The 25,315-nt window shown below is 41.3% G+C and overlaps 2 protein-coding genes across 7 annotated transcripts; one reads left to right on the top strand and one right to left on the bottom strand.

The window, feature by feature from the left end:
• Positions 1 to 6: 6 nt before the first annotated feature.
• CCP110 (centriolar coiled-coil protein 110) lies at positions 7 to 18,461 on the bottom strand. 5 transcript variants are annotated; one of them, XM_058849888.1, is made up of 16 exons: positions 18,446 to 18,461; positions 17,416 to 17,666; positions 15,173 to 15,329; positions 14,089 to 14,217; positions 11,460 to 13,104; positions 10,675 to 10,799; positions 10,352 to 10,535; positions 9,542 to 9,678; positions 9,091 to 9,207; positions 8,734 to 8,835; positions 8,340 to 8,456; positions 8,100 to 8,179; positions 7,455 to 7,517; positions 6,469 to 6,528; positions 5,832 to 5,914; positions 7 to 2,288 (listed from the first exon to the last, which is right to left on the bottom strand). In XM_058849888.1, exons 3-16 carry the CDS (start codon positions 15,317 to 15,319, stop codon positions 2,236 to 2,238), a joined length of 3,042 nt encoding a protein of 1,013 aa, XP_058705871.1. In that variant the 5' UTR covers positions 15,320 to 15,329; positions 17,416 to 17,666; positions 18,446 to 18,461; the 3' UTR covers positions 7 to 2,235. The 5 variants fall into 5 exon arrangements, with proteins under 5 accessions (XP_058705871.1, XP_058705869.1, XP_058705872.1 ...); XM_058849886.1 differs by lacking the exons at positions 17,416 to 17,666; positions 18,446 to 18,461 and adding an exon at positions 15,843 to 16,231; XM_058849889.1 differs by lacking the exons at positions 17,416 to 17,666; positions 18,446 to 18,461 and adding an exon at positions 15,843 to 16,231 and having other exon boundaries at positions 10,675 to 10,796.
• Positions 18,462 to 18,616: 155 nt separating this feature from the next.
• GDE1 (glycerophosphodiester phosphodiesterase 1) lies at positions 18,617 to 24,616 on the top strand. Of its 2 annotated transcripts, none has more exons than XM_058850059.1 (6): positions 18,617 to 18,932; positions 20,189 to 20,364; positions 21,404 to 21,509; positions 22,219 to 22,311; positions 22,914 to 23,125; positions 23,535 to 24,612. In XM_058850059.1, the coding sequence occupies exons 1-6, from the start codon at positions 18,678 to 18,680 to the stop codon at positions 23,680 to 23,682; spliced, it is 990 nt and encodes a 329-aa protein (XP_058706042.1). In that variant the 5' UTR covers positions 18,617 to 18,677; the 3' UTR covers positions 23,683 to 24,612. The 2 variants fall into 2 exon arrangements, with proteins under 2 accessions (XP_058706042.1, XP_058706043.1); XM_058850060.1 differs by having other exon boundaries at positions 18,801 to 18,932; positions 20,193 to 20,364; positions 23,535 to 24,616.
• Positions 24,617 to 25,315: the final 699 nt, after the last annotated feature.

Genomic DNA, 25,315 nt, shown 5'->3' with positions numbered 1-25,315 from the left:
TGTTAAAGATTTAGAGTTTATTGTGCAGAATGCTTTAAGTAAAAAGCGAGACTGGTGAAAATGAAACAAAGTACAAAAATAAATAGAGTTCTGTAATGGTACCACAATTCCACACGAAATAAAAAGATAAATATGTATAAATACAAAACAGCAAGTACAAAACCAAATTCTGGCACTTGTCAAGAAAAAGGCCTCATGAAAGTTAAAAAAAAAAAAAACAAACCCTTGTGCTATAATGCTTTATTACACACTGGAAACATGCTTGAAGAACAAGAGGTTTAGATGTGAAACCCTAAGAGAAGGGAAACATTCATTTCTACTAACACACTAAACCTATCTGTGCATCAACATATTGCCTATGCTAATAATAAATACAGCACATAAAACATCCATTAAAACATCAATCTTTAGTGCTGCTCTATCAACAGCACCTTTCGTCATCTGTGACAGAGGTTGCTCTTGTCACTGTAAATTCCTCCTCTCCTGAGATGTTTTCCACTCCTAAGGGAAGCTGGGAACTAAACACAGCTTTGATGCCCATCGGGTGAGCAGGCAACTTGCCTCGGGCATCTTCTGTATTACAACTGAGATTTTAAAGCACCACAGCATTTGTGTGAAGGAGGCAGGTCTTCCACTGCTGTTAACTCATACTTACACCTTTAGGGGAAGCCACGGTCCCAGACTTTCAAACAAACCGAGCAGCATCTCTCTTCAAGGTGCTTGGGCAGTGTTTTTGCATTTTCCAAGCATGGCATTTGGGTAACTTTGTGCCTGGTATAAAGCACCTGTTCTGAACAGCATCAAGTGCTGCAGAGGACAGACTCGGTAGCAGATAAAAGCCACAGGCTGGTGCCACAGTCAAGCCAATCCACTCATCACTGCCCATGAAGGTACTGCCCTCATCCCATTATTAATGTTCCTTTTTCATGCTATTTACCACAATGAACTTTTCAGTTCATGTTTTTTCTCTTACAATCATGTCAACACATTACAAAGCCTCCAAAGTTTAGTGCGTTGTATTGTATTGACACTGGGAAAGTAACAAAATATAACTTAATTTACATTCTGTCAATCAGTTCTCCACTGCAAAAATTATACAGCCGAGCTTTTCCCTCTAGAACTTTGTTAATATCATGTCTCAAGTTCATTAAAAGAAGGTGGAGAATTATGCTCTCCTCAAGCTGGTGGATAATATTAATCAGTTGGAAGACTAAGATAAATCACAACCATGATCTTTTAATGTTAGATATCCATAAATATTAAAGTGTTGGGATTTGGTAGGGGCTCCCCACCTGCAGAAATCGTGAGTTCAGTACAAGGGCCTGTTAGATCACAGCAGAAGATAAACTGCTCAGAAAAACTGCAACTTTCATCAATTAAATGTAACATATCTGAATTACTATTACAGACTGAAATAACTAAGTCTGAAATGGTAAAACAGTTAAAATCTTACCTTCTGAAGTTTCTGTAGAACATACACATCTCCATATCAGACAGATGTTCTTTCCATAAGAAAATGCAGTAGACAGCAGGGCAATAAAAACCCAGGGCTCTTTCAGTAGAGTGGTTTGATTTACCACACATATAAATGCACATTTTTGGTCAGTGTAAGTATGTGTCCATCAGCCCACGAGTGAATCTGGACCATGTCCGTCCAGCTCAGCAGAAATGCAAAACATTTGGTACAAGGCCTTTAGTACTGAAATTGAACCAATCTCATTCCTAAGGAAAGTACATTCAAAACAGCTCCTGACAAATTTACTGACTTGAAAGCTCACTTTTGTTTAAATTAAGTTTGGGGTTTTTTTTTCACATCAGGTGCTTTAACTTTATGGTATGAAACTAAATACCCATGACTTACTTATGGTGGCATTTATACACAGAAATTGCAATTCAAGTAATGCAAAAAGCATGTCAGACACTAGAATTAGAAAGTGTGAAAAAGTCACAAATTACCTTCATGTTGCCCTGTGGTAGTCTTTAAATAAACAAGATTATGAATCTTTTATATATTAATACTTGTCTGTACACAAGTTCTAACATGCAGTTTTCCCACAAGCATTAGAGCTTCAAAGCAGCTTCAATATGATTGTGTTAATGTGTCATCTGAAAATGACAAAGTAGATTTATAATGTCTAAATATACATATATGTAAAGAAAATGCAATATTAAAAATCAGTGCTGAGAATGCCATCATTAAAACATAGACATTTTATCCCAGTGAATGTTGTCTTCTTAAATTATCACAACATTTTGCTTCTTTCTTTGGGTTCTTCCTGCATATGCTCCTAAAAATAAGTAGAAACATCACCATATTACTATTAATAGTAATGGTTTTTGAAACAGGATTATCCAACAAAAATAGCTGAAAAAAATGAGGACAATTTTTTTTTAAAGCAATATTATGCATTCAGTGACTACTTTTAAAATGACAGTTTTCATAATGCCACACCCCAAAAGCCTTATGAAAACTACTTATAGGTTTAAAAGTAGTGTCATTTCATGGTATTGTTTTACTCAATAACTATTCTATCTTCTTTTCTGCTATTCTAAAACAACTACAACCACAATTCAAAAATTTTTAAAAGAACTATCACATAATCAAAATAGATTAAATGGCTGTTAAAATTGCCATGTATTACTTTTAAACAAATTATCAATTAAAAAATATTTTACAAGTTGAATACTTAAGACAACTCTTTCCTTTTGTCAGATTAATTAAAACAAGAGACAGCTGTAGGCTCCCATATGTCAATAAGACAACCAGAATTAGAAGTAAAGGATGAAAATCATCAGGCAGAGTATAAAAGGAAGGATGCTTAAGTAAAAAAATAATAAAGAAAGAAACAAGTAAGTCTTTCCAGAGGGAACAAGTATATACATACATACATTTAAAAATCCACATTATACTATGCATAGCACAAGTATCTTCCAATAATGAGGGTTCAGCACTGCAGGCTGCCAAGAAGCAGCACAACTCAGCATTCTTTAGGTTCAAGCAGTTATCAAGAAAGTGCAGCAGTGTGAGCAAACATTTACACAAAGCAGTGACAATCATACCACCAGGTGCAGAGCAGTGGGAATGGAAGACAGCCATGGAAAAGAAATGACTACCAGGCAGTAAATGAATGTGACAAAGGAAGTTCCAGTCCTTTTTGGGGTCTTCAGTTACTCTTGGTCAGAGCAGTGGTTACTTACAGGAGTCTGGTGGCTACAATTAGCACAGGCCAAAGCAGCTTTGGGAATGCCCACAGCCCTCATATCCCAACAGGCTCCCACTAACAAAAGGCATTCCCACTGGCCCAGCCCTCCCCAGTGCTGCGCTCCTCAGATCACCTGGGATCTTGCAGAACAGACAACCAGGCTGACAGACGTGGTGCTTTTAGTGATTAACACTACCCCTTAACTCACCTCAAGGGCCCTCCAAGTTATATAAAAAATCTCACACAAGTAATAGCATATTACAGTAATGAGTGTGCAAAAATCCCACAGCAATCTAGACTAAGGACTTGCAGATGGCAAATTCAAACAAAAACAGTGACACTTCTGAAAACAATTAATCACCCATCCTTTCCCAGTGGCAAGGGGCAATCACATGAGGCCTCTCTCCTGGGACAAAGGACAGACCTGCTACTCACACACACCAGGTCTGAGGCTTCCTGAAGTGCTGGCCTGAAAGCCAACAAACTCCACAGCCCCCACAATCTCACATGAGCAAGCTGTGCCTTTGGCTCAGCCAAGTGCTGCCACCCCCCCGGATATTCTGTGTGCCTCCTGCCTCTAATTTCCTTTCCACAGGAAAGGAAACTGGGCAGAGGAGATGAAGAGGTATTGTAGGAGCAACCTCATCTCAACCACCTTCTGTCTAACACAATCAGCCCTCATTAAATGCCCTGCCTGGCCCCACTTGCAGGCTATTGATGGAACATCTTGGTCTGATTTAAACTAATTAAACTTTAAAAAATACTGATTTAGAAATCTGTACTTTTCTCTTAAGGACAGAACGTTGGATTGAAGGAGTGAAAACCAACAAAAACTAAGTTTAGGATTGTCACTGGATTCCTAAACACAATGTCTTCTTGCGAGAAAAAGATAACTATCAGTCTGAGTGGTATTAAAGCTACAAAGCACTTTGCAGATAGAATTTAAAACAACAGTGGGGAGAACAAAATTTTAAAAAGTTGGATAAGTATGTTATAATTTTCTTCTGAGGGTTTGTTTCATATCAAAGTTGAATGTATTTATAATAGCTGTATCTTACTAGCCCTCCTTCCTTTTTTGTCCCTCTAATAAGCACAATTTAATTGGTAGTCAGGAATGAACGAAGACAAGAAATTAAATCAACACCCTGTTTAACATAGTGCCAGACTTTTCACTATTCACATTTCATCTATATATAAAGGAAACTATATTCTATTTAAATTAAGTTCGCTCATTATTGCAAAATTATGCAGATTGTTTCTTTCATGCCCATGTAATAATTTCAGAATGCATTTCTATTAATTTAGTACAAGAAGTCTAACCTATTTCTGAAGGAGCACACAGTAGTGTTGGTATTGCACCACAGGAACATGTGTGATGTCCAAGCTCTACATGAGGTCACACTGAGCAACCAGAACTAACCAGCACACAACTGGTTAGCAACATCTGCCTGAAGTTTTGAGAAGGCCACTGCAGAAGGCATTCAATGACTTTCCAGATATTTGACAAACAGCAACAAGGCAAAGAGAAATTTGGAGATTTATCCCAAAGGATTTTTTTCTTTGCCAAGTATGATCTGTCACAAGTTTGGCAATTATGACTAAGATGAACCCAGAACTTCCTTAGCAGAGCAGCATACACTGCCAACAGAGAAGAGTGTTGAATGCTTAATTGGATGTCTGGTGCCAGACACAATGTAAACACCACTGTGGTTCGTTACCAGCTCGGTGTGAATGACATGAATTTGAGGATGGTATCCAAACCTGGAATCACTCCCAAACCTGACCTTGACACCACCCAAACACTACTACTACTCTTTTACAACCTCTGTAATATTGTAACTGTCACAGGTTTTCATTGTTTTGTTGTCTCTTCTCTGTCTCCTGAGAGCAAAGTGTAATTCAGATCTTAAATAGTTTTAAAACCTATCAATCACTTTACCTTTTGATAAATCTAGGTTTGGTGTTTAAGAAATTTAAAATCTAATTAAAAAAATAAAAATTGTATAAGATCATTCATAGTAACTTATTAGAGGTTCAGCACTATTATCAAACCTTTTATATAAAAGGTAACCAATCAGTAATCTCTATATGGTAGCACAGAAATACTCCACTTTTAAACTTGGGTCATAAAGACTCAAACATGCTGTAAGATGCTACAGGAATATATATATATATAATATATATATATATATAATTTTATGACTGTATGATAAGTGAACACCCGCTGAGAGTCTGAAACTGTCCTTCCTGTCCTTTCAATGCACTCCATGCTGAAGATGTGTGTACAGAACTAATAATCAAATTACATGAAGATTCTAATCCAACTGTATTTTGACTGCAATCAATTTTTCAACAGTTCCAGTGAATATATCTGGGAATCTTTTTCATGACAGGGCATCTGGTGAGTGAAAGCAAATGAGCTGTGCAGCACATTCTATATATTATGTTTATAGAATCTGAAAGTGAATGGTTCAGTTACCAGCGCAGGTTTGTCTAAAGAGATAGGATAGACTTAAGGCATAGCAAAGCAGATACACAAGGAAAGGAAAACAATATATTGCCAATTATTTTTTTCTAGATACTAGTAACTTATTTACTATAAGATCCGAGCACCAATTTTCTACACACCTGAAACAGACTTGTTACAGACTCTGCTCCCTGAGGCCTTCCTTCTATTTTGCCCAGCCCCATTCTCTGGGGCCTTAGGGGTTCTAATTAAATATAAAAGAGTTAATAAGTCACTTGCAGCAAAGTTGAAAGGCTGTATACAAAATTATAGACACTATCAAAATGTGTTTGGCATGAAAACATTTTTACAATGTCCCATAGAGCCTTATCCTGAGCACCTGTACAATTCCTACTGATATTATGGCTTACATAGATACATTCAGTAGGAGAACATCTCCCCATGAATAGATTGAAAACCTCTATTCAAGAAACTGATTTTGTTTCTATACCATGGCATTACAGTCTCCATATTAAAATATACATATTTCATTAAGAGGAAGCAAAGCTTCATGGAATGAATGTTACAAATAGAAATGTTGGAACAGTGTAAATGAAGACAATACACAAGAGGATGACAACAATGAATATTTTCCTGCAGTATAAAGTAAAGCAAAGCTTCATCACTCTCTCAAAATACTGAGAGAAGTAATTATTTTTACTCTGAACAACAGTTATGTGTAAACATTATTCATCAATCACTGTTCTTCCACTTTGCATTTAGTTTCATCTTTAGACTAGAAACATGCTGTGCTCTTACCCTTGTCTGCAAAGCAGTCTATGAACTGGGGCATTCTGTCCTTGGTTTGGTTGAAGTATGCTGTTAAAACAAATCTTTATTAGTGCTTTTTCCCCTTAAAAATGAAAGTATCAAGAAATACCAAATTATGCATCATGTTTCACGTAACAAATTTCAGAAAGGTTAACATGTTTTGTAATGCAAATTACATGTAGGCAAAGTGTCTGGGATTAAAATTCCAGAATAGGATTACTACTTCCACTATTTAAAACAAAGAAACAAAAAAGCACACAAACAGATGCCCCACAATAGTGCCCTGGGTTCCCAGTCATTGATGAGAACACATGGTAAAAAAGGCTGAATTGCTTACAGTAGTCCTTGAAGGCTGAATTGTATGAGTAGACAGCACATCTTCAAGGCTTTTGGGCAAACATGGGATAAAAACTGTTTTTAAGGGATGCCAGGTATCTGATTTTTAATATGAGATACATGTACAGACAGGCCTCATAAGAGAGCAGCTGTTGTCTGCATGAACAACATGTACTGAACACTGTAACTTCTGTGACCTGAGCAATCACACAGTCAAGGAACAAAATTTTCCTCACAACAGAAAGTCATTTCTTTTCTGACAGCTTCCTATAGATAAGCATTATCAATAATTACACTGCAAAGTAAAGGGTATTAGGAAAAGTAGTAGTGCCAAACTGAAGCTTAATAGTGCATCTCAGAGAAAACCTTAAATCTGAGCACCAAGACTTAAAGTCATAAATACATAACCTCTGAAGACAAAATTTCAGAACTGACTCTGAAGAAAACATATGTTTCCTAACATATAATGAGCTAATAAACCCTTTTCTTGAGCCATGGTAAATCAGATGTTATTAATTTTCATGATCATAGTAGCAGGAATTGAGATGATCGATGGCAAACCAACAGTACAGATCACAGAATCCATCACTGTAAAACAGTTTCTTAACAGCATTTTAGTACAAGTAACTATCACCCACCGATTTTCAGGAGCTTTTTGTTTGATGATTACTTTTTTACTTGGTATTCCCATTTCAGAAGCCCTAGAGAAACAAAATTATTTAAACATATTTCAATTAGCAAATCATCATCCAGGTCTTGACCAGAAACACTCAAGAGAAAGCCTACAAGAGGAACTACACCTACATGTAATACTGCCACAGCAATCCTACAGATCATCACTTTTTTATTCGGAAGCAAGTGTAACAACTGTCCACAGTTGTTACAAGTTAATGCCTGCTACCATTCCCCAGAAAAACTTTGCCAGAGATACTCTATCAAGTGTCTCTATTGCTGAGCACTTTAAATAGATAAAATCACTTGGGGCACTTCTTACAGTTTGCAAAATCAAACATAAACTAAGCATCCATTATAGTGTAAATGCACAACTTAGAACCAACATTTTTCCTCCTTACAAACAAAGAGTCTCTTAGAAGTAAGAGCAAAATACAATTAGCAAGACACCACACACCTGGAAAGCTTTTTACTCAATTCTTCCTGGCAGAGATGTCAGTTTGAAAAGAAATTTACTCCATAAACTTCTCCTGACTATTTCCTATGCCCCCTACTCCTTCTCTTGAACCCCTTCCATCAACCCTCCCAACCCAAGGGAGAGCTACACATACTTCATGAACTTTTTCCTGTCCAGAGATTTCTGTGTAGCTGTTGAAAGTGGCACTCGTTCTCTTGGGCTCTTTACTTTATCCTAAAAAAAAAGAGAATACAGAAGAAAGTTATCTACAAAAGCATAATTAAAAATTTAGATTTAAGAAACACTGTACATGGTGAGGAAGAATCTCTTGAATGTGAAATGACTCAGTACTTAAAGTCCTGAAACAGTTTACATTCCCTGGAATATAACACACCATTTGCCTGAGCATCTTCTCTTTACGAACTTCACGATCGTGACGCAGAATATTCATTCTCTCCGATGCCTCCATTGTGAAAAAGATGTCATGGATGTCATACAGAGCAGCTCGTAGCTGGAAAGAATCATTAAAATGTTAATAAAATATTCAAGTTTACATGCCTGTGGTTTCGAACATCAAGCATTTTTTGCTTTCAATCTAAACAAAAACTTCATTTTGAAAACCAATTTTTAAAATCAAATAATTTTGTGTCAAGCAAAAAAACCCGGAATCTTCTCTTCTTTAAACATTTTACTCTAAACAAAGCCACTCTCAAGGTTTTATGAATTTATGTTACAAAGGCAGAATAGCTAGGAAAGAAAAAAAAAAAAAAAGGTTTAAATTGTGTCACCTGAGCCATTACTCTTTCATGAAGGGATGCATCTTGTGCTGACACATTTCCTCTTTTCAATGGGGCTTCAGACTGAAAAGTTTTTATGAACTCCAGAGTATCCTGAGAAAGATGGGAAAATAAGAGTAAGCACCAGGCATAACCCTGCATAACAAAGCTATCATTACAAACAGTACACACAGCAAACAGATTCTTTGTTTGACTTGGACCTCATGACACTAAGCAGGGCAACAGACAAACATGTTCATGTGCAGCCCCAAAATCTGAGAGCAGAAAATGCAGGATTTCATCTGTCAGTGGAAGGCAGGAACAAAAAAAAACAGGAGAAGCTGCCTATTACAAAAAAGCTGATCTTACTTTTACAGTTTGCTTAAGATGCTTCAGTTTTTCTGTCTGTAGGAGTCTACGGGTGAGAAATCCCTTTGCCACTGCAGTGATCTTGTCAAACTTCATTTGTATCTCTGGACTGAAAACCTTAAAAAAAAAATAATTCCAAGACTTTTTATAAAAAAAAGCAAGAACTATGAATTATTTATCAAATAACATCCATCAAGTGACATAGGTTTTCAAGTAAGAAATAAGCTGTTGATAAAGCTTTGACTGGGTTCAAAGTACCCACCATAATTTGACAGAAGCAATATATTGCTGTATGATTATTTTGCATATATGAGTAAGAAAAATAACCTACACAGTTCTCTTATGTAATCAAAGTTGACACAGGAACAGATATTAAAATTTTCTGTTACAAGTGCCTTACATAAACATCAGGACCTTTTAAGATAAAAAGAAATCTTTTTTTTCCCCTTACCTGAGTCCACCTAGTTTTGATCCTATTACTTGGCCTGCATACTGAGGTTTTTATAACTCCACTACCTGATGGTCCCCAGAGATAAAATGAAGTTTCACTTGTTGAAGAATAGGTGCTGGGTGTTGTATGAGCAAAACCTGCACAGAAAGCAGAACACACAGTTCAACACACACTTCTGCCAATGAGGTAATGCCTGTGTCTGTATTCTGCTTGGGGGTCACAGCTTTGTCTACAAGGTCAGTTAAAGGCAAGAAGCAAGCTGAATATTTCTGATTGATTCCCACGCAAAATTTGCTAAATAGAAGACAGAACAAAACATTTAATAATGTTTGGGAAGTGGTGAGAGGTGTTCCATCAGCTATAGCTGTACTGCCTTGCAGTTAGGAACCCTTGGCAGAGCCTCTCCAAACTTTCCACACAAATGTGACCACCTGGCCCAGTGCTGTGCAGCTACATGGCACGAGGATAATCCTTCTGAGACACGATGCAAATCCACATCCTCATCCTTGATCAAAGGAGGTTATTCTTAGCTTGTTTTCCTTGGATGTGCCCTAAAACAGTTACATAACAAATGCGGTACACGGAACTGTTCAAGGATGGCTGAACCTGCGCTAAATGCCAGTGACACAAAGATGCAGACTTTGTTTCACAAATGCTGTCCCCAGCTGAGGGCAGCAGCCCTCTGTGTACCCTGAGCAGCACTAGGGCAGGAACCCTGCACTTATCCACACAGTGGGGATGGTCCAGTCAAGCACTGTAGAACAAATTATATCACAACACTTAATCTATATCCTTCCCTCCCAGTTTTACCAATGCTGGTGGAGTTTGTGTTATGGACTGTCTCCAGCTGAGACTGCACACTTTCCAGCAAGCCACTTTCACTTTTTTTCCTCCACTCCAACTCCATCCTACTGTTAATATTCACTTTGGAAATTTCTATTTCCGTTGTAGTAACCTTCTTTCCTTTCAACTTTCTCTCCTGCTCTTCCAGTTCCTACAAAAGGAAGATTCAACCATGAGACTATTTTTCTAACTCTGCAAAGCAACAGAATATACATTTAAACCCAATTGCTTCCTGACAAACTTCCATACAATGCAAAACCTTTGCTTAGAATTTCTCCTGTTGACCTTACCTTCTGTAATTTCTCCTGTTCTCTCTCTTGTTCAGCTATCAGAATCGACAGTTGTTGTGCATGCTGTTCTTCAAGTCTCTTTCTCATTTCTTCAAAGGCCAGCATTTTATTTTTTAAAATATCTTCTGAGAAAATACGTAACAAAGAATCAAATATTAAATTCCTTCTATATGATCTTTGCCAGAGACATCCATCCTTTATTGGAGGTAATTTGCATCATCAGTAAAAAGCAAAAAACATGTCTTTGATATCCAGTTTCCTTGGTATCAAGTTCCCATTATGTATTGCACAGAACCCCATTAATTACTAGTCCTTCAAAATATTTGCACGTTCATATTTGTGAACTGAACTTGTGAATGGAACAGCAGTAACACCAAAAGCCTAAATTAAAGTAGGGACATGGAAAACACAGCTCTAAGAATTGTTACACTTGCTGGAGTGAATTAGCATTATTTATGTCACTTCAGCCTCATTTAGTAGAGACACATGCAGAAATAATACAGTCTTGAATTTGAAGAAAATACCTATATGGTTTTCTTTTCATTTACATGGGCTATCCTTTCTTTTAGTAGTCTTATTTATAAAGACCGCGTGGCATAAAAAAAACTTTCTTAGTAGAACTAAATTCCAACATTTAGACTGAAATGGGAAATCAGTATTTGTGAATTCAAATTAAATTAGAGAAATATGGCTTCTTAAAAGAAACACCCATGACTAATGATCACTGGTTTTTCTAAAATATTTATAAACTGAGAAGAAACCCTCAAGTACAGGAAAACTTTTACCTTTTGCCATATTTTCAAGGACTGCATTCTTGGTAATGTAAACTGATCCCACAGGATATTTCTGTTCTTGCAGCCACTGCTTCTCTTGTTCTTCCATTCCAACCCCTAGAACACAGGAACTGCTTTCTTTTTGGCAGTTGTCGGTGTCCAAATCAAGTCTACGTTTTACCTTTTCAAAATTTTCTGGGAACTGCTCATTTGCTGGGGAAACATTTGGAGTATTATCCATCTGCTGTCGCACATTCTTGCTCTGCATTAGTAGTGGAGATGGATTTTCCACATCAAAAGATTTATTGAGTTCCATTGGAGAATTACATTTTGTGTTTTCTGGCAAAGTAGATGGTTTCATTTCATTCACAGCCAGGATCTTGTGTGCCACTGCAGACTGACTGCTGCCAAAGGGCTCATTCACTTTTGGAGGTGCCATACTAGTACTGCTCTCTACTTTAAACAGCCCTCTGTTGTCCATCACCATCTGTCCTTCCACCGTAGCCGACACTGTTCCTCTGCTTTCAAAGAACCCGAAGGAATGGCGATTCGCTTTGCCAGCCCCCAACCCATCACAAGGGCCTGAAGAACTCCTGGGGACAGCAGGAACTCTGCCAGGGCAAACCGTAGTGAAGTCCACCATGAACTTTGGCACCGATTCAGATACATTGTTTTTATCTGCAATATCTTGCATGATTAAATCCATTGCTCTACCCTTGCCTTTAGGACTTAACTCATAAGCATTCACAGGGTTGTTTATAATGATGTGTCCCATGGATAAAGGTCTGGGGCGCCGTCGGTGCATTTTAGGGCTCATGCTTGGCTCTGGGCTTGGCAATTTGGCATAAGAGCCTGTGAGGCTCCTGACAATGCTATTGTCACGCTCAAACACAGAATTCTTCTTCAATTCCGAATCCGAATCCGAATCCACCAAAGGAGGTGTTCCAACTCTCATAGGTATGTCCACTTTAGAAAAACTGGATAAAGTGGACATATTTGTGTTATTTGTATGAGTAGAGGCACCTTGGAGAAGGGTATTTGATTTATTAAGACTGGGTTTATCAAGTGCCTGAGCAGTGCAACTTCTTCCTGTAAACTTTGCCCTGTCTTTCACAGACTCGGTTGTTTTAACACCATCATTTTCTTTATCCGAATGACTTTCACTCGTACTCCTCTTTGAACTGCTTTTTGAGGTGCGCTTGCTTTGCTCTTTCTCTATGTACTCCCTAGACTTCTTTATCAGATTCTGAAGACTCATTACACATGGATCTTGGACATCCTCATCTGATGGTGACCCCACTCGTCCCTCCTGCTTCTGCAGAGTATGAGATGGGAGCTTGTTACACACCTTGTCAGGAGATGCAGCCTTCGGATACGGCGTGGCTTCTGAGAAGCGACTCTTACTTGGCTTTGAAGAAACATTTTCTTCTGCTGCTTTAACTACTTCTGTCACATTTGATGTTGTTTGCCCTGCAGTATCTGATGGTCTAAGTTCTGGTGTCTTTTCCAGGTTCATGGAACCATGCTTTTCAGGAGAACATGCTGAATTGGTATCTGATAGAGCTGTGAAGTCAGTCAAAGCCTTTGAATCCAAATCAGGGCAAGAACTCTCAGCCTCTGATGTGTTCACATCAGTCATGCTGGGTCCTTTCTTCATCTGCAAATTAAAATTTTAAAAAATGACAGATTTTCAGTGAAATCTCAGAATCTCAGTTTCTTGCAAACTTCACTTGAACTTAGAAAAAAGTTTAAAAACCAAATTTATTTAATTGAGAATTACATGTTACTTACAGTCAACATTTGTTTAAAAAGATTTTCACACTACAATTATCCTACGTGCTGTGTCTCAGTTATTGAAAGAACACATTTGGAAAAAAAAAAACCAAACTTACATTCTTTTTGTACTGAACACACTTTCCTGGTCTGCTGGTCAAACCCCAAGCCAGCTGACTGTTGCTACATGCACTCAGTAAACAATGCAAACTACAAAGTGTTGTTTGGCCCCTTGGTAACTCAACAAACTCAGTATTAACTGTTTAAGCAACAGTTTAATCTAAAGGCTGTATTACAGCTGTACCAGAGACATACAAAAACTCCTTGATTAGGTGTTTTTAGTAGTCTTTTAAATTACAAACTCTATTAAATTCATCATTGAAGCAGCAAAGAAAAAAATAGTTGCAGTAAAATTTTAAAGCACACCACAGAATTTCAAGTTGTCATGAAGATAATTTTAATTCTGTAATCATAAAGGTTAATATAGATTATTTTATGATTAAGCTATAAGTTTGCAAATAAAGCAGCTCTAACACAGGGAGTTGTTCACTTTTAACAATCTAGTTGTTTCCAACACTCTTACAAAAGCAGTGAGCTCTGTCTTCTGCATATAGCAAGAGAAGCTGTGAAAATCAAGTCCCGTGCACTACAATAAGTAGAGTAACAAGATACAATAACTATCAGTAAATAATCAATTATCAGAACACAGCATGAAATACTAGCAAATTCTGGTTCTGAAGAGTTAGCCGCTATTCATTTCATGTTTATATTGGGGAATATTTAACACTTTCTCAACAACACTTTCTCAATATGACTATAAGCAGTGATTTTCTGTAAATCTATGAGGCAGCTTTGGACTAAAAACTACCTGGACATTTTCTACAATCTCCTGAACACGATTCAATAAAGTTTTTTTCCGGGACTCCCGTTTCCTGGTCTCTAGGTCCAGTGCTTTCTCCTTATACTGCTGTATTTCCTTTTTCTTTTCAAGGCTAAGCTGCAAAACAGAGTGTGAGAAAGATGTTTTATATCACTAAATGTAAATTTCAATGAAGAATTAGAGAAATAAATTCAAAAGAAAATTAACAGAACAAAACTATTAGAAGAACAGAAATCACCTGAGATTTTGTGCACATTTTAAATGCCAGCTTCTTCTCAACCAATTTTTAAAGGGAAGGTGTACAAAATGCCTTCTTGGCACCCACACAAATGAATGTGAATTTTAAAAAAATGTATTAACTTTTCCATGAGCATTACACACTACAGTATCAATCTGACACAGGACTCAGACATTTTTTCTAGAAACCCTTACAATATCTATGCATTTATAAATGAAGAATAGGACAATATATCCACAATTTATATCTGCATCATGATTTTTCGACATGGTTAGAGATTATCTCCCATTTCTTCCCATCACTTAAACAAGGAAGTCAGCTGCAGTATTGCAGGAACTACCAACAATCTTCAGCTTAGGTCTGTTTGCATTAGCACATAATGACTTAACATAATTGATGAGCCTGTGGAATACATTAGAGAAAGATGCAAACGCATGCAAAAAAATTTCCATAAAAGCTTTTTAACTATCTCAGTACTTCTTATTCTCATTTTTATTTTAGACCATTAAACTAATTCACATGTTCAATATTTGAAATGTCAATACAATTTTACAAGAAGCCCAGCAGTAACATTATTGAAAACCATCAACACTTGTGCTCCCCTTAGGAAGACAACTCCTGAAAAATTAAATGAAATGTAGTCAGTGTGAGGGGGAGAAACCATTACTTTGTAAGATTAAGGCTAGGAATGCTTAGAATACACTAAGAAGCAGGTCAGATGCTGCTGACACAGACACCTTCAGTAGAATCATTACCATTACATGTGCACGTTAACGCCAGTGCCAATAACACAGTTAGCACAACAGGGAAGAAAAGGAGTAAAAAAGGCCTTACCAGAGGGGAAAGCACAGGGATGCCATAGAATTGAATGAAGGAGATATTTTTGTTCTGAGCAGTCAAAGAGGTTTCTCCTTTTATTGCCTCTTCTTGGATTCTGGAAAGATGCTTCCTACAGAATATTTCATAGTCCTCCATCTTCATATTATCTAAGCTGCAAAGAATAATAACATTACTCTTCCATGTACTTCCAAGACCTCGACAGGAAAACAACATCACCATTAATTGTGTCACTGTATCTTGGGAAGAAAATTCTACATTGGAAAACTGAATTAACTTTCTCTTCTTCCTATCATTAACAAAGCCTGCAAAACTCTTCTTTATTTTCCCCATTAAAGGAGAATAGGCATATATGAGCAAAAATGATAATCAGAAGTACACAGAGAAGAAAGCAACCATTGAGATAATCAGGATTTACAGAACTGCACCTGCTATAGATAATTTCCATCAAAGACTAAATCTTTGAGATCTTCCACAACGAGACAGATCCGATCAACTGTTAAAAAAAAAAACCCAACGAAAAACAGCCCAAACAAAATTGCAGCCCTATTGGATTAAAAAAAACCAAAAAGCCTTTACATGTTTAGGGGGCTGAGAGGAATTTGTGTCTCACTCCCGTGAGCCTCTGCCTCGATACATCCCTGCATGAACAGATGCAAACACTTACACCACAAAAAAAATAAATTGCAGCCTTGTCTCCTTAAAAGCGCCCAAATATCTGAAATATCTGAAATATCTGTCACTGCCGGTCGGCACCGGAGCGATCCCTGCACCGCCTGGCAAGGCCTGACAACGCTTTGTTCCCTCGCACGCCGCTTCGGCCGATTCCTGCCCGCCCGCTCCGGGGCACCGTGCCCGCCCCAGGCCGGGGCCGATGCATCGCCTCCCCCCGGGCTCCGGCGCTCTCCCCACGGGCCCCAGCGCTCGGCACGGCCCCGGGCGCCGCCCAACGGTTCGGTACCTGCGCGGGGCGCGGGGCTCGGCGCGGCGCTGCCCCAGCGCTCCCCGGCAACCGCCGCCACAACGGCCGGGCCGCCGCACTACGGGCCCCAGCGCACCCCGCGCCGCTCCGCCCCGCGCCGCTCCGCCCCGCGCCGCGCCGCTCCGCCCCGCGCAGCTCCGCCCCGCGCAGCTCCGCCCCGCGCCGCTCCGCCCCGCGCCGCTCCGCCCCGCGCCGCGCCGCTCCGCCCCGCGCAGCTCCGCCCCGCGCAGCTCCGCCCCGCCCCGCCCCGCTGCCCGGAGCTACGGACAGACGCTTGCGGTGGCCCGGCACCGTCTCTGCACACAACCGCGGGACAGCTCTGCCGTGCCTGGCGAGCGCCCAGCAAAGGCAGCCCCAGCTCAGCGAGATGAGAGGGGATGGAGCGCCACCCCAGTGCTCCGATTTCCAGCAATTTCTATCCGTAGTTCTCCCAGACAAGTTCCCCTGTTAGCAGATATCACACGGCTATGCAGTCCTTGTGTTGTCAGGACCACAAATGTGCCGCCGCTGGTATCAGTTTCAGCGAGCGCGCTGTGATAAGAAAGATAAGCATGCGCACCTGTTCCCATGCTCTGTGGAAACAGCATCCATGAGGGCATCACCAGACACCTTATCCCTCCCGCCCGGGCGGCAGCCAGCTGCCGGTCCAGCCAGTCCGGGAGCAGGTAACACTCACCTGTCAGACAGGTCAGGTGGAAGGAAAATCCACACTTGTTTGCCAGCACTTGGCCCAGGCATAATTAATTTAAATATATGGGAGCATCTAATTCCCAGTGTTTAGGTCTGTTAAAGCTGTCATTCTTGTTTCAAAAAACAACTTTGTCATCTGTTACCTCTTCAACGATCGTTGAGGTTTTGGGGTTTTTTTAAAAATCTTTGCCTTTGATCTTAACAAATGCTGTTGTTTATAAAAAGACTTGCAAAATATGTTAGACATCTAATTAGACAGTCCATTATTTGTTGTGCTCCTCCATATATATCTCTGATTTTTCTTCAGCTACACCTGACAGAAACACAAAACCACTGACAGAGTATGTGAGATGCTCAGAACCAGCTGGGACACTATGTGACAAGTGGTCATCTCAGCAATTTGAAAAAAACAAAAAAAAAAACAAGAAAACACACAAAAACCCCCACCCCAACAGTTCAGATTACCTCATGCCTGTCTACCTCTCGTTGGTCAGAGCATCTCACTGGAAAGTCAATTGGTCCCATCCTTCCCACAGACACCAAAAAGAGGGTAAAAACCCCCACTTACGTTAACACAAACTGCTCGTTCCTCTGCTTTGATATTCCACTTCTAGACTAAACAAGCCCAGTTTCTCCAGCCTTCACTTAGCCGGTTGTTTCAGTGCCTCGTTGCTCATCCCCCTGGATTCTCCGCGGATGCTGACGCAGGTGTCGGGTGCCCAGAGCCGCGCTCCTGCCCAGCCGCAGCCGCCTGTGTCCGGCCAGGAGGCACGGCCTGCTCCTCCCACGGCTCCTGGGCCGGCACAACTGCAGAGTCAGCTACATAAAACATACAATATATAGCGTTTATATAACAAACCCAGCAATTAGTTGGAAAATAGTCACTGTGGATGTTACGTTTATAATTAGCTAGCTGGCACAGGCAGCTGCAGAAAGCCCTCGACACTCTCCATACACACGGGTGTTCTGCCACTCTCTGGACAGCGCTGGCTTTCCTTCCATTAGCACTATTTACTTTTATCCGCACCATGTTCTATCAGACCCCGTTTCCTTCAGTGCCCCGTGCTTTAGCAGGAACAGCCCGTGTTTCCCGCGGTGCCCCATATTTTAACAGGAACAGCCCGTGTTTCCCACAGTGCCCCATATTTTAACAGGAACAGCCCGTGTTTCCCTCAGTGCCCCATATTTTAACAGGAACAGCCCGTGTTTCCCGCGGTGCCCCATGTTTTAAGAGGAACAGCCCGTGTTTTAACAGGAACAGCCCGTGTTTCCCGCGGTGCCCCATGTTTTAAGAGGAACAGCCCGTGTTTTAACAGGAACATCCCGTGTTTCCTGCGGTGCCCCATGTTTTAAGAGGAACAGCCCGTGTTTTAACAGGAACAGCCCGTGTTTCCCGCGGTGCCCCATGTTTTAAGAGGAACAGCCCGTGTTTCCCACAGTGCCCCATATTTTAACAGGAACAGCCCGTGTTTCCCGCGGTGCCCCATGTTTTAAGAGGAACAGCCCGTGTTTTAACAGGAACAGCCCGTGTTTCCCGCGGTGCCCCATGTTTTAAGAGGAACAGCGCGTGTTTCCCGCGGTGCCTCTCCCGGCGTTACCTGAGGAGGTGCGCGGGGCCCGGGCCCGCCCTTACCGCGGCCGGAGGGCGCGGAGCCGACGCTGCGGGCGCTGATTGGCTGCTGCTGTTACAGCCGAGTGCTGATTGGCTGGTTGATGGCCCCGCCGTCAGGCTTGGCCTGAGGAGAGGCGTTGGCCGCGGTTCCGGCCTGACACCGACTGTGACCCCGGCCTGACACCGACTGTGACCCCGGTCCCGGCGCCGGCCCCGCCATGCTGTGCCACGGGGAGAGCCTGCTGAGCTCCCTGACGGTGCTAATGGCGCTGGCGCTGGCGCTGAGCCGCAGCCCTGGCCTGGCCTGCCTGCTGCCGGCCGGGCTCTACCTGGCGCTGCACCTCCTGGCCCTGGAGCCCGCGGCGCCCCAGAGCGCTCAGCGCGTCCTGCGGCCCCGCGGCGCCGCCGCCCGCATCGCGCACCGCGGCGGAGCGCACGACGCGCCCGAGAACACGCTGGCGGCCATCCGACAGGTCAGCACGGGCCCCGGGGCTGGCGGGACACAGGCTCAGCCTGGGGGGGCCTGGTGGGTTGTGTCTGATAATCCGCCCTTCCAGCACCAAGCCTTTCTCACCGTGAGTAACTCCGGCTGTTCTTCCGATAGCTGCTGGAAGCTGTGGGGGTGGTTGATCCTTCATCCCAAAGGGAACTCAGATCTGTACCTTGTGGGAGCTGTTATAGCCTTGGTGCTGATGAATATTTCAGCAGTGCAGTGCTAATGAAATACTGTATTTTGTTGATGTAACGACAGCACACGGAGAGCGGACAGCAACTCAGTAACAGGTTGGTTTTTTAAACCTTGAAGAGCTGTGATGAGAATCCACGGTTAGGGGAAAATCTGGTACCAGATCTTCACTGTGTGCAGCCCTGCCATGACTTACTGATGACAAATCTGCAAGGCATCAAGTCACAACAGGGTTCACAGTCCCAGTCTCTGGAATGTAGTGTTTCTGTGAAGTTGAGACATTGCTGCTCTGAGGATCTCTGACCTTTGCGTGAGACAAGACTCTTAGTCCTGATAAATTCTGAAGCTGCACGATCCTTACGTAGCAGATGCCTGTAGGTAACCTCTACTCCATACCCGGTTTTTGTCTTTCTGGTGCATTGTCCCTTTTCCCAAGAGGGCATTTGTCCTTCAGAGCAATTGGTGTTGTTAGCACTTCGCTCAAGTGTTTTTCTGAAGAGTTCTTGGGAAAGATCCAGGGCAGGAACAGGGTGTATGAAATACTCTAAGGCAGACTGGCTGCTTCTTGCTCTCTGATAAAGCCATTCCTCAGAGAGGAGCAGGGATTTGCCTGCATCTATCTACTGCTTGGTACACACGTGGTGAAGAGTGTTGACTAAGTGTTAAAGTGTAGGTTATGTAAACTGTAGGCATTTGCTTCTCTTGTCTTTTAGAAAATAACATAACTTAAGGCCTCCAGGGTTATTACATCATAAGGAGAGAGCAGGATTCTTTTCTGCATTTTTATCCTGAAACAGTTCCAATCCCAAGACTCAGGCAGAATCATTATGGTTTCAGCTGTAAAATAGATGGTTCAGTTGATCTATGAATGCTCTAACAATGACTTGGATAAAACCTGCTTTGTTCTGCAGATGAAGACTACTGAAAAGTACATTAATATTTTGTTACCTTTTACCAAAATACAAGCTAATTATAGCTGTACCTGTGTAAATCTATAAAGCTGTCTCTTCTGTTCTGTATGTGATTTTTAAAACTTTTTTTAAGGCAGCTGAGAATGGAGCAACGGGTGTGGAGCTGGATCTTGAATTTAGTGCAGATGGTGTCCCCATTCTCATGCACGATGACACAGTCGAAAGGACAACTGATGGGGCTGGGAGACTGCGGGATCTGACTTTTGAGGAAATCAGGAAGCTTAATCCATCTGCAAAACACAGGCTACGGTAAATGAACTATTCTGAAATTACACTTTCAACAGAGGAAAAATGATTATTGATGAACAAATTGATTATTGATTTGATCTATCACTGATGAATTTTTTTTTTTTAATTTAAAACTTAGTCCTATATGCTACTTCTAATTTGACTTCAGAGGCATATGAGGCTCTATCTCCCTACCCAACAGTACCTTGGGAACAGTGAAACAGAGTCAAAATAAACTGGTTTTTGAGGACAAAATCCACTGGCACTAATGTGAAACAGGTCAATCTCTACATAAGCTTGTCCTAAATTGACTGCAGGACACTAAAGGTACTGGGATCTTCATGATCTGTCAGAATTGGCTAGAGGACTTACTTCTAAGATTAATTTTATTCAGATGTATTTCTTGACTGATTGTGTTTTGTATACATCAGGTTTATACTGTTGAAGAGGAGCTAGACAGATTTTGGGTGGCCTCACTGTGACTCTAATGGCTGATTAGGTCCTTCGTAGGGGTATGCAGGGGTAAATATTTTTATCCATTAATGTGCTCCTGAGACACTGCATTAGGGAATTCCAGAGCTGCAGACGTGCTACCTGTGGTGTGTGGCACAGGGAGTATCTTCCCTGTCTCACTGGAAAGGTGACCTGGGCCATGCAGCAGGAATTCCCACAGGCAGTGACTGCTGAGCAGCTGCTGTTCACTGTCAGGAAGGAATGAACTGTCACCCCATCAGGAATGATTTATTGATGGGTGAAGCTGCATCTGCTGAATCCTCAGCTTGTCATGCCTGTTCTGCCAGGACCTGCATTTCTGGCTGGGGAGTGCAGTGAGAACAGGAGGAAGGCAGCAGTTGGGACTGAAAGCTTGTTTTTGGGAGTTGGGGAAGGAGGTGAAGGGGTGGGGTTGGTGTTTTGGGGTGGGACACAGGGCCAGTGAGCACTGGATCCTACCTCCAGTATCAGTGCAGCAGTAAACTATGTTTGATTCAGCCGTGTGTGCAGCCCCATGTGTGTACACATGTATGGTGTCTGCATTCCAGTGAGTTCTCCATTTCTACAGGAGCCAATTCCAAAATGAAAAGGTACCAACTCTGAGAGAAGCTGTTGTGGAGTCTATGCATCACAATCTTACAATCTACTTTGATGTCAAAGGCCATGCAAATCAGGTACTGCTCACTGCAGCATGACACCTCCCCTCACCCTTCTTTGGGTTTCTGACCTGCTGTTGTGTTGGTCTCAAACTGGTCCCTGTGGTACAGTCCCTTCTTTAACATGAGGGAGCCCAGGTCTGCTGCTTGTGACACCCAAAGCTGTCCTGGGAAGCTGCAAGTTAAAATTGGCAGCACAGGGCTTGTGCAAGTGCTGCACTCAGCTCACAGCACTGCTGTGAAACAGAGCAAAGGGAATTCCCTGCTCTGCTGAGGGGAGTCAGAACCTCATCTTCAGCCTCCAACGAGGGATTTATAGTTTGCATTACTGAAGGCAAATGCAAATGATCCATCACTAACATTTCATATAAATTAAAGTATTTTTTTTCTTTAGCCTAGCAAAATACAGGAATAAATAATTTTCCTCTTGAGCTAAAGCCTAGGTAGTACTAAAAAAATTATATCCACAACATATTTAAGGCTATTTCAAACACTGGGAATCCCACTCATTTTTGTAAATAGACTAATGAACAGAAAATCTTTTGCAAAAACATCAAAATGATATTTCTGTGTTAATGCTATAAACAAAATGCTGTTCTTCTTTTCCCTTTCTATTTCAATCTTGCAACGCAGCAGGGAAGTGTTTTAAAGATTGTTCTAAAACAACTTTGCAGTGTAAATTAAATATGAGTGTATGTATAACATCTCTGTGTGTCTCTAATTGCAGGCAGTTGATGCCCTGAAACAACTCTACCAGGAATTTCCACAATTGTATAACAGCAGCATAGTTTGTTCTTTCATGCCAGATGTTGTTTATAAGGTGATGCTTCCTAAAAGTTTATTTTTATTTTTTTTTAGTCCCGTCTGGGAATTTCAATATGGTATTAAACTCCCAGTTCCAGGTTACTTCTGGGCTGTTCAAATTCCTAAGGCTTTTAAAAACAAATGAAGCATAATGCATAATCTTATTAGATCAATCTACTCGTTAGATGCAAATAGGAATCTACAGCAATTCCCTCTCTTCTGAAAGCAGGGTAGACAGATGTGATTGCTCTTCTAGTTGGTGTCTGGCCAGATATCTGTGTGCAAGGTATCTTCTAAATAAACCTCTTATTCTAGATTACTCCTAAAACTCTTTCTGCCAAGTCTACTTACTTCCTTTTTTTCCATTGTTTACATTGCATGACTGCTGTGTAATTTCTTTAACATAAGAGCTGGTGCTTATTCAGTATGATTTGGAAAAAAATAACCCTATGAAATATCATAAACATCTTTCTAAAAGAGTTACAAAAGGATCTGGAGGGGAAGGGCAGAAGGATTCTGGTAGACTTGTAAGTGCAAGCTAGGACTTGTTCTCTCAAAAATTATATTTAATGCAGCTGGGCTTTTGGATGAATTAGTCTTTTTCCTTTGGTCCTCCAGATGAGACAAGCTGACAGAAATGTTGTGACAGCACTGACACACAGGCCCTGGCAGCTGAGTCACCTGGGAGATGGGACACCTCGATTCAATTCCTTCTGGAAGCATTTCTTGTATATGGTGATGGATGTCATTCTGGACTGGAGCCTACACAGTTTCTTGTGGCGATTGTGTGGGGTTTCAGCTTTCCTCATACAGAAAAATTTTGTTTCTCAGTAAGTGCTAAGGTTTGCTCATATATCAGGAGATATTCTCTTCTCTTAGTATATAGGGTGGAGTTATCACAGTATGTGCTTGTCAAAATGTTCCATTTAGTGTTTGATAAGGTGTCTTGATAATTTCTTTACTTCACACTGCTTTATGATTTTAAACTTCTATCTTTTTTATCTGAATTTTTACCTCTGTTAGAGCCTACATTTAATCTCAAAGAGAAAAAGTTTTTCTTTTCAAAGTTGCTTTTACCTGTTTACAATATGAAAACACAAAAAGATGATGTTGCAGAAGGTGACACACTTGTTCCTTGATGTGATGCTGATGCAAGACCAAAACTCACATGTAGCCTCACTGTCCGCCTTAACTCTGTGTAGTGTCAGGCTCCTCTCAGGGTGTCTCTGTTCCTTGCAGGGACTATGTGAGGCACTGGTCTTCCAGAGGAATTCGAGTGGTTGCCTGGACAGTGAACACATTTGCAGAGAAAAGCTACTACGAAAGTGTCCTTGACTGCAGCTACATCACCGACAGCTTGGTGGAGGACTGTGACCCTCACTACTGACCCAGCCCAACCACACTGCCCTCCTGGGGCAGGTCTGCAGCCATGAGGGCATCCAGCAGTGCTGATGGACTGCAGAGGAGAGCTCTGGGAAGGGCAGAGCAGCAGTTGGCTTCTGCCTGTGGTCACATCTCAAATGCAGGAACCCTCTGGTGCAGTGGCCAAAGCTGTGGCACAGCCACACACAGTCTGAGGAAAGCACTGTAATGTGAAAGAATCAAATTGACAACCCAGTTGGGTCAAACCTTGTCTGTGCAGGTTGCTTGATAATTCTCTGGCTATTCCTTGGCCTTGTTTAAATTTTGGTTCTAAATTTATATTAACAGTTTTGGTGTCAAAATTTCAAATCGTAACTTGATGTTAGTAATTTTAACAGCATGTTCTACAAGTGTGTGCTAATTTGAGGTTGATTTGTAGCACCTTAAAATGATTTACATTACTGTACTTAAATCAGAAACTGGGAATAAGGGTATAATGGTGCCAAAATAGATGACTGTATTTCCCTGCCCTGCATGTAAAGATGGCTGTGCTGAATCCTGAAAGAAAAAGCCAATGTGTGATGTGAACGTTATGAGAATTAACAGATAAAACTTGAGTAGCTTCTTATCTTCCAGACCTTTTAAGAGAACCAAGGGAGGATAGGAAATTGTTTCTTCTAATGAAGAAACATCACAGCACATGAATGTATTTATTTTTAAGAGAAAGCTGTATATTGAGTGCTGATAAACAGTAGAACAAATGGAGCTGAAATGTCTTTTTAGTTTGCCTTTGGTTGCATGATTGAAGGGCACTCAGAGGGGTATGGAAACTGTAATCCAGATTTAACTTGAACTCCAAAGAGTCTGCAGTTACAATAAACAAACCTCTGAGAATTCATGGGGAAGTGTTCTTTATCACCTGTGCAGAAGGCAGTGATGTAAAATGTCAAAATCAGTGCAATTGTACCAAATGTGAAATATCACAAATTCATGCTAGGACCTGCCAGGGGGTGATGGATTTTTCATTTGTATCCCGAGCTCCATCCAAGCACAAGGAAGCCCAAAGGAGGTGCTTTTCTCATCCTGTCAGGATGAGAAAAGCCTCTTCCATTTGTTCACTCACCCCCCAGCACTGCAGAAGCACCAATCTCAGCCTCCTGATGCACATCCTACAGAATGTGTAGGTTTATGTCCAGATGCTGTCCTGTGGCCTCTGCTGTTACTGCTGAGCCCAGCAGGGGCTCCCCACTGCAGGGCAAATGACTCTTTGTGGCAAATGGCCCTTGCTCCAAAGGTCCAGCTGTTGTTGCTGCATGAGTTCCTGGCACTGCTGAGTCACCATCCTCACTGCAAACACCGGGTCCATGTCCAATGCCCACAGCCAGACTCCACAGCTGTACGTGCAGGGAAACACTAAAATTGAATCTCTGCTCTTGCACTGTGTAGTTTATCCTTTCTTATGTGCCTGTGGCGGCTGGGTTTGGGTTGTCTTTAGCCTAAATTATGGGCAAGAGGATGTGCCTCATTCCAGAGCAACAAGGGAGGAAAAAAGCAGGCACTAGTAGAAAATGAGCTAAACAAAACAAAACAAAAAATTATGGTGGTGGCAAAGTTGTGGCCTTGAATAAAAAGAAGTTGCATCAAATCTCACACTTATA

The sequence above is a fragment of the Poecile atricapillus genome, chromosome 14 (assembly GCF_030490865.1).
Source record: "Poecile atricapillus isolate bPoeAtr1 chromosome 14, bPoeAtr1.hap1, whole genome shotgun sequence".
Classification (NCBI taxonomy): domain Eukaryota; kingdom Metazoa; phylum Chordata; class Aves; order Passeriformes; family Paridae; genus Poecile; species Poecile atricapillus.
The sequence above is the reverse complement of the archived record's forward strand: the minus strand, read 5'-3'. Positions and strand labels throughout refer to the sequence as shown.

Excerpts from the sequence above, each read along its gene's own strand:
- CCP110 (XM_058849888.1), bottom strand. The coding sequence starts at position 15,319 with ATGAAGATGGAGGACTATGAAATATTCTGTAGGAAGCATCTTTCCAGA. Across the intron at positions 8,457-8,733 it reads ATGAAAGAGTAATGGCTCAG|CTACGAGCTGCTCTGTATGA; the intron begins GTGACACAATTT and ends GATTCTTTCCAG. Across the intron at positions 2,289-5,831 it reads CTGTAACAAGTCTGTTTCAG|GAGCATATGCAGGAAGAACC; the intron begins GTGTGTAGAAAA and ends ACTTATTTTTAG.
- GDE1 (XM_058850059.1), top strand. The coding sequence starts at position 18,678 with ATGCTGTGCCACGGGGAGAGCCTGCTGAGCTCCCTGACGGTGCTAATG. Across the intron at positions 20,365-21,403 it reads TCTGCAAAACACAGGCTACG|GAGCCAATTCCAAAATGAAA; the intron begins GTAAATGAACTA and ends CCATTTCTACAG. Across the intron at positions 23,126-23,534 it reads CAGAAAAATTTTGTTTCTCA|GGACTATGTGAGGCACTGGT; the intron begins GTAAGTGCTAAG and ends TGTTCCTTGCAG.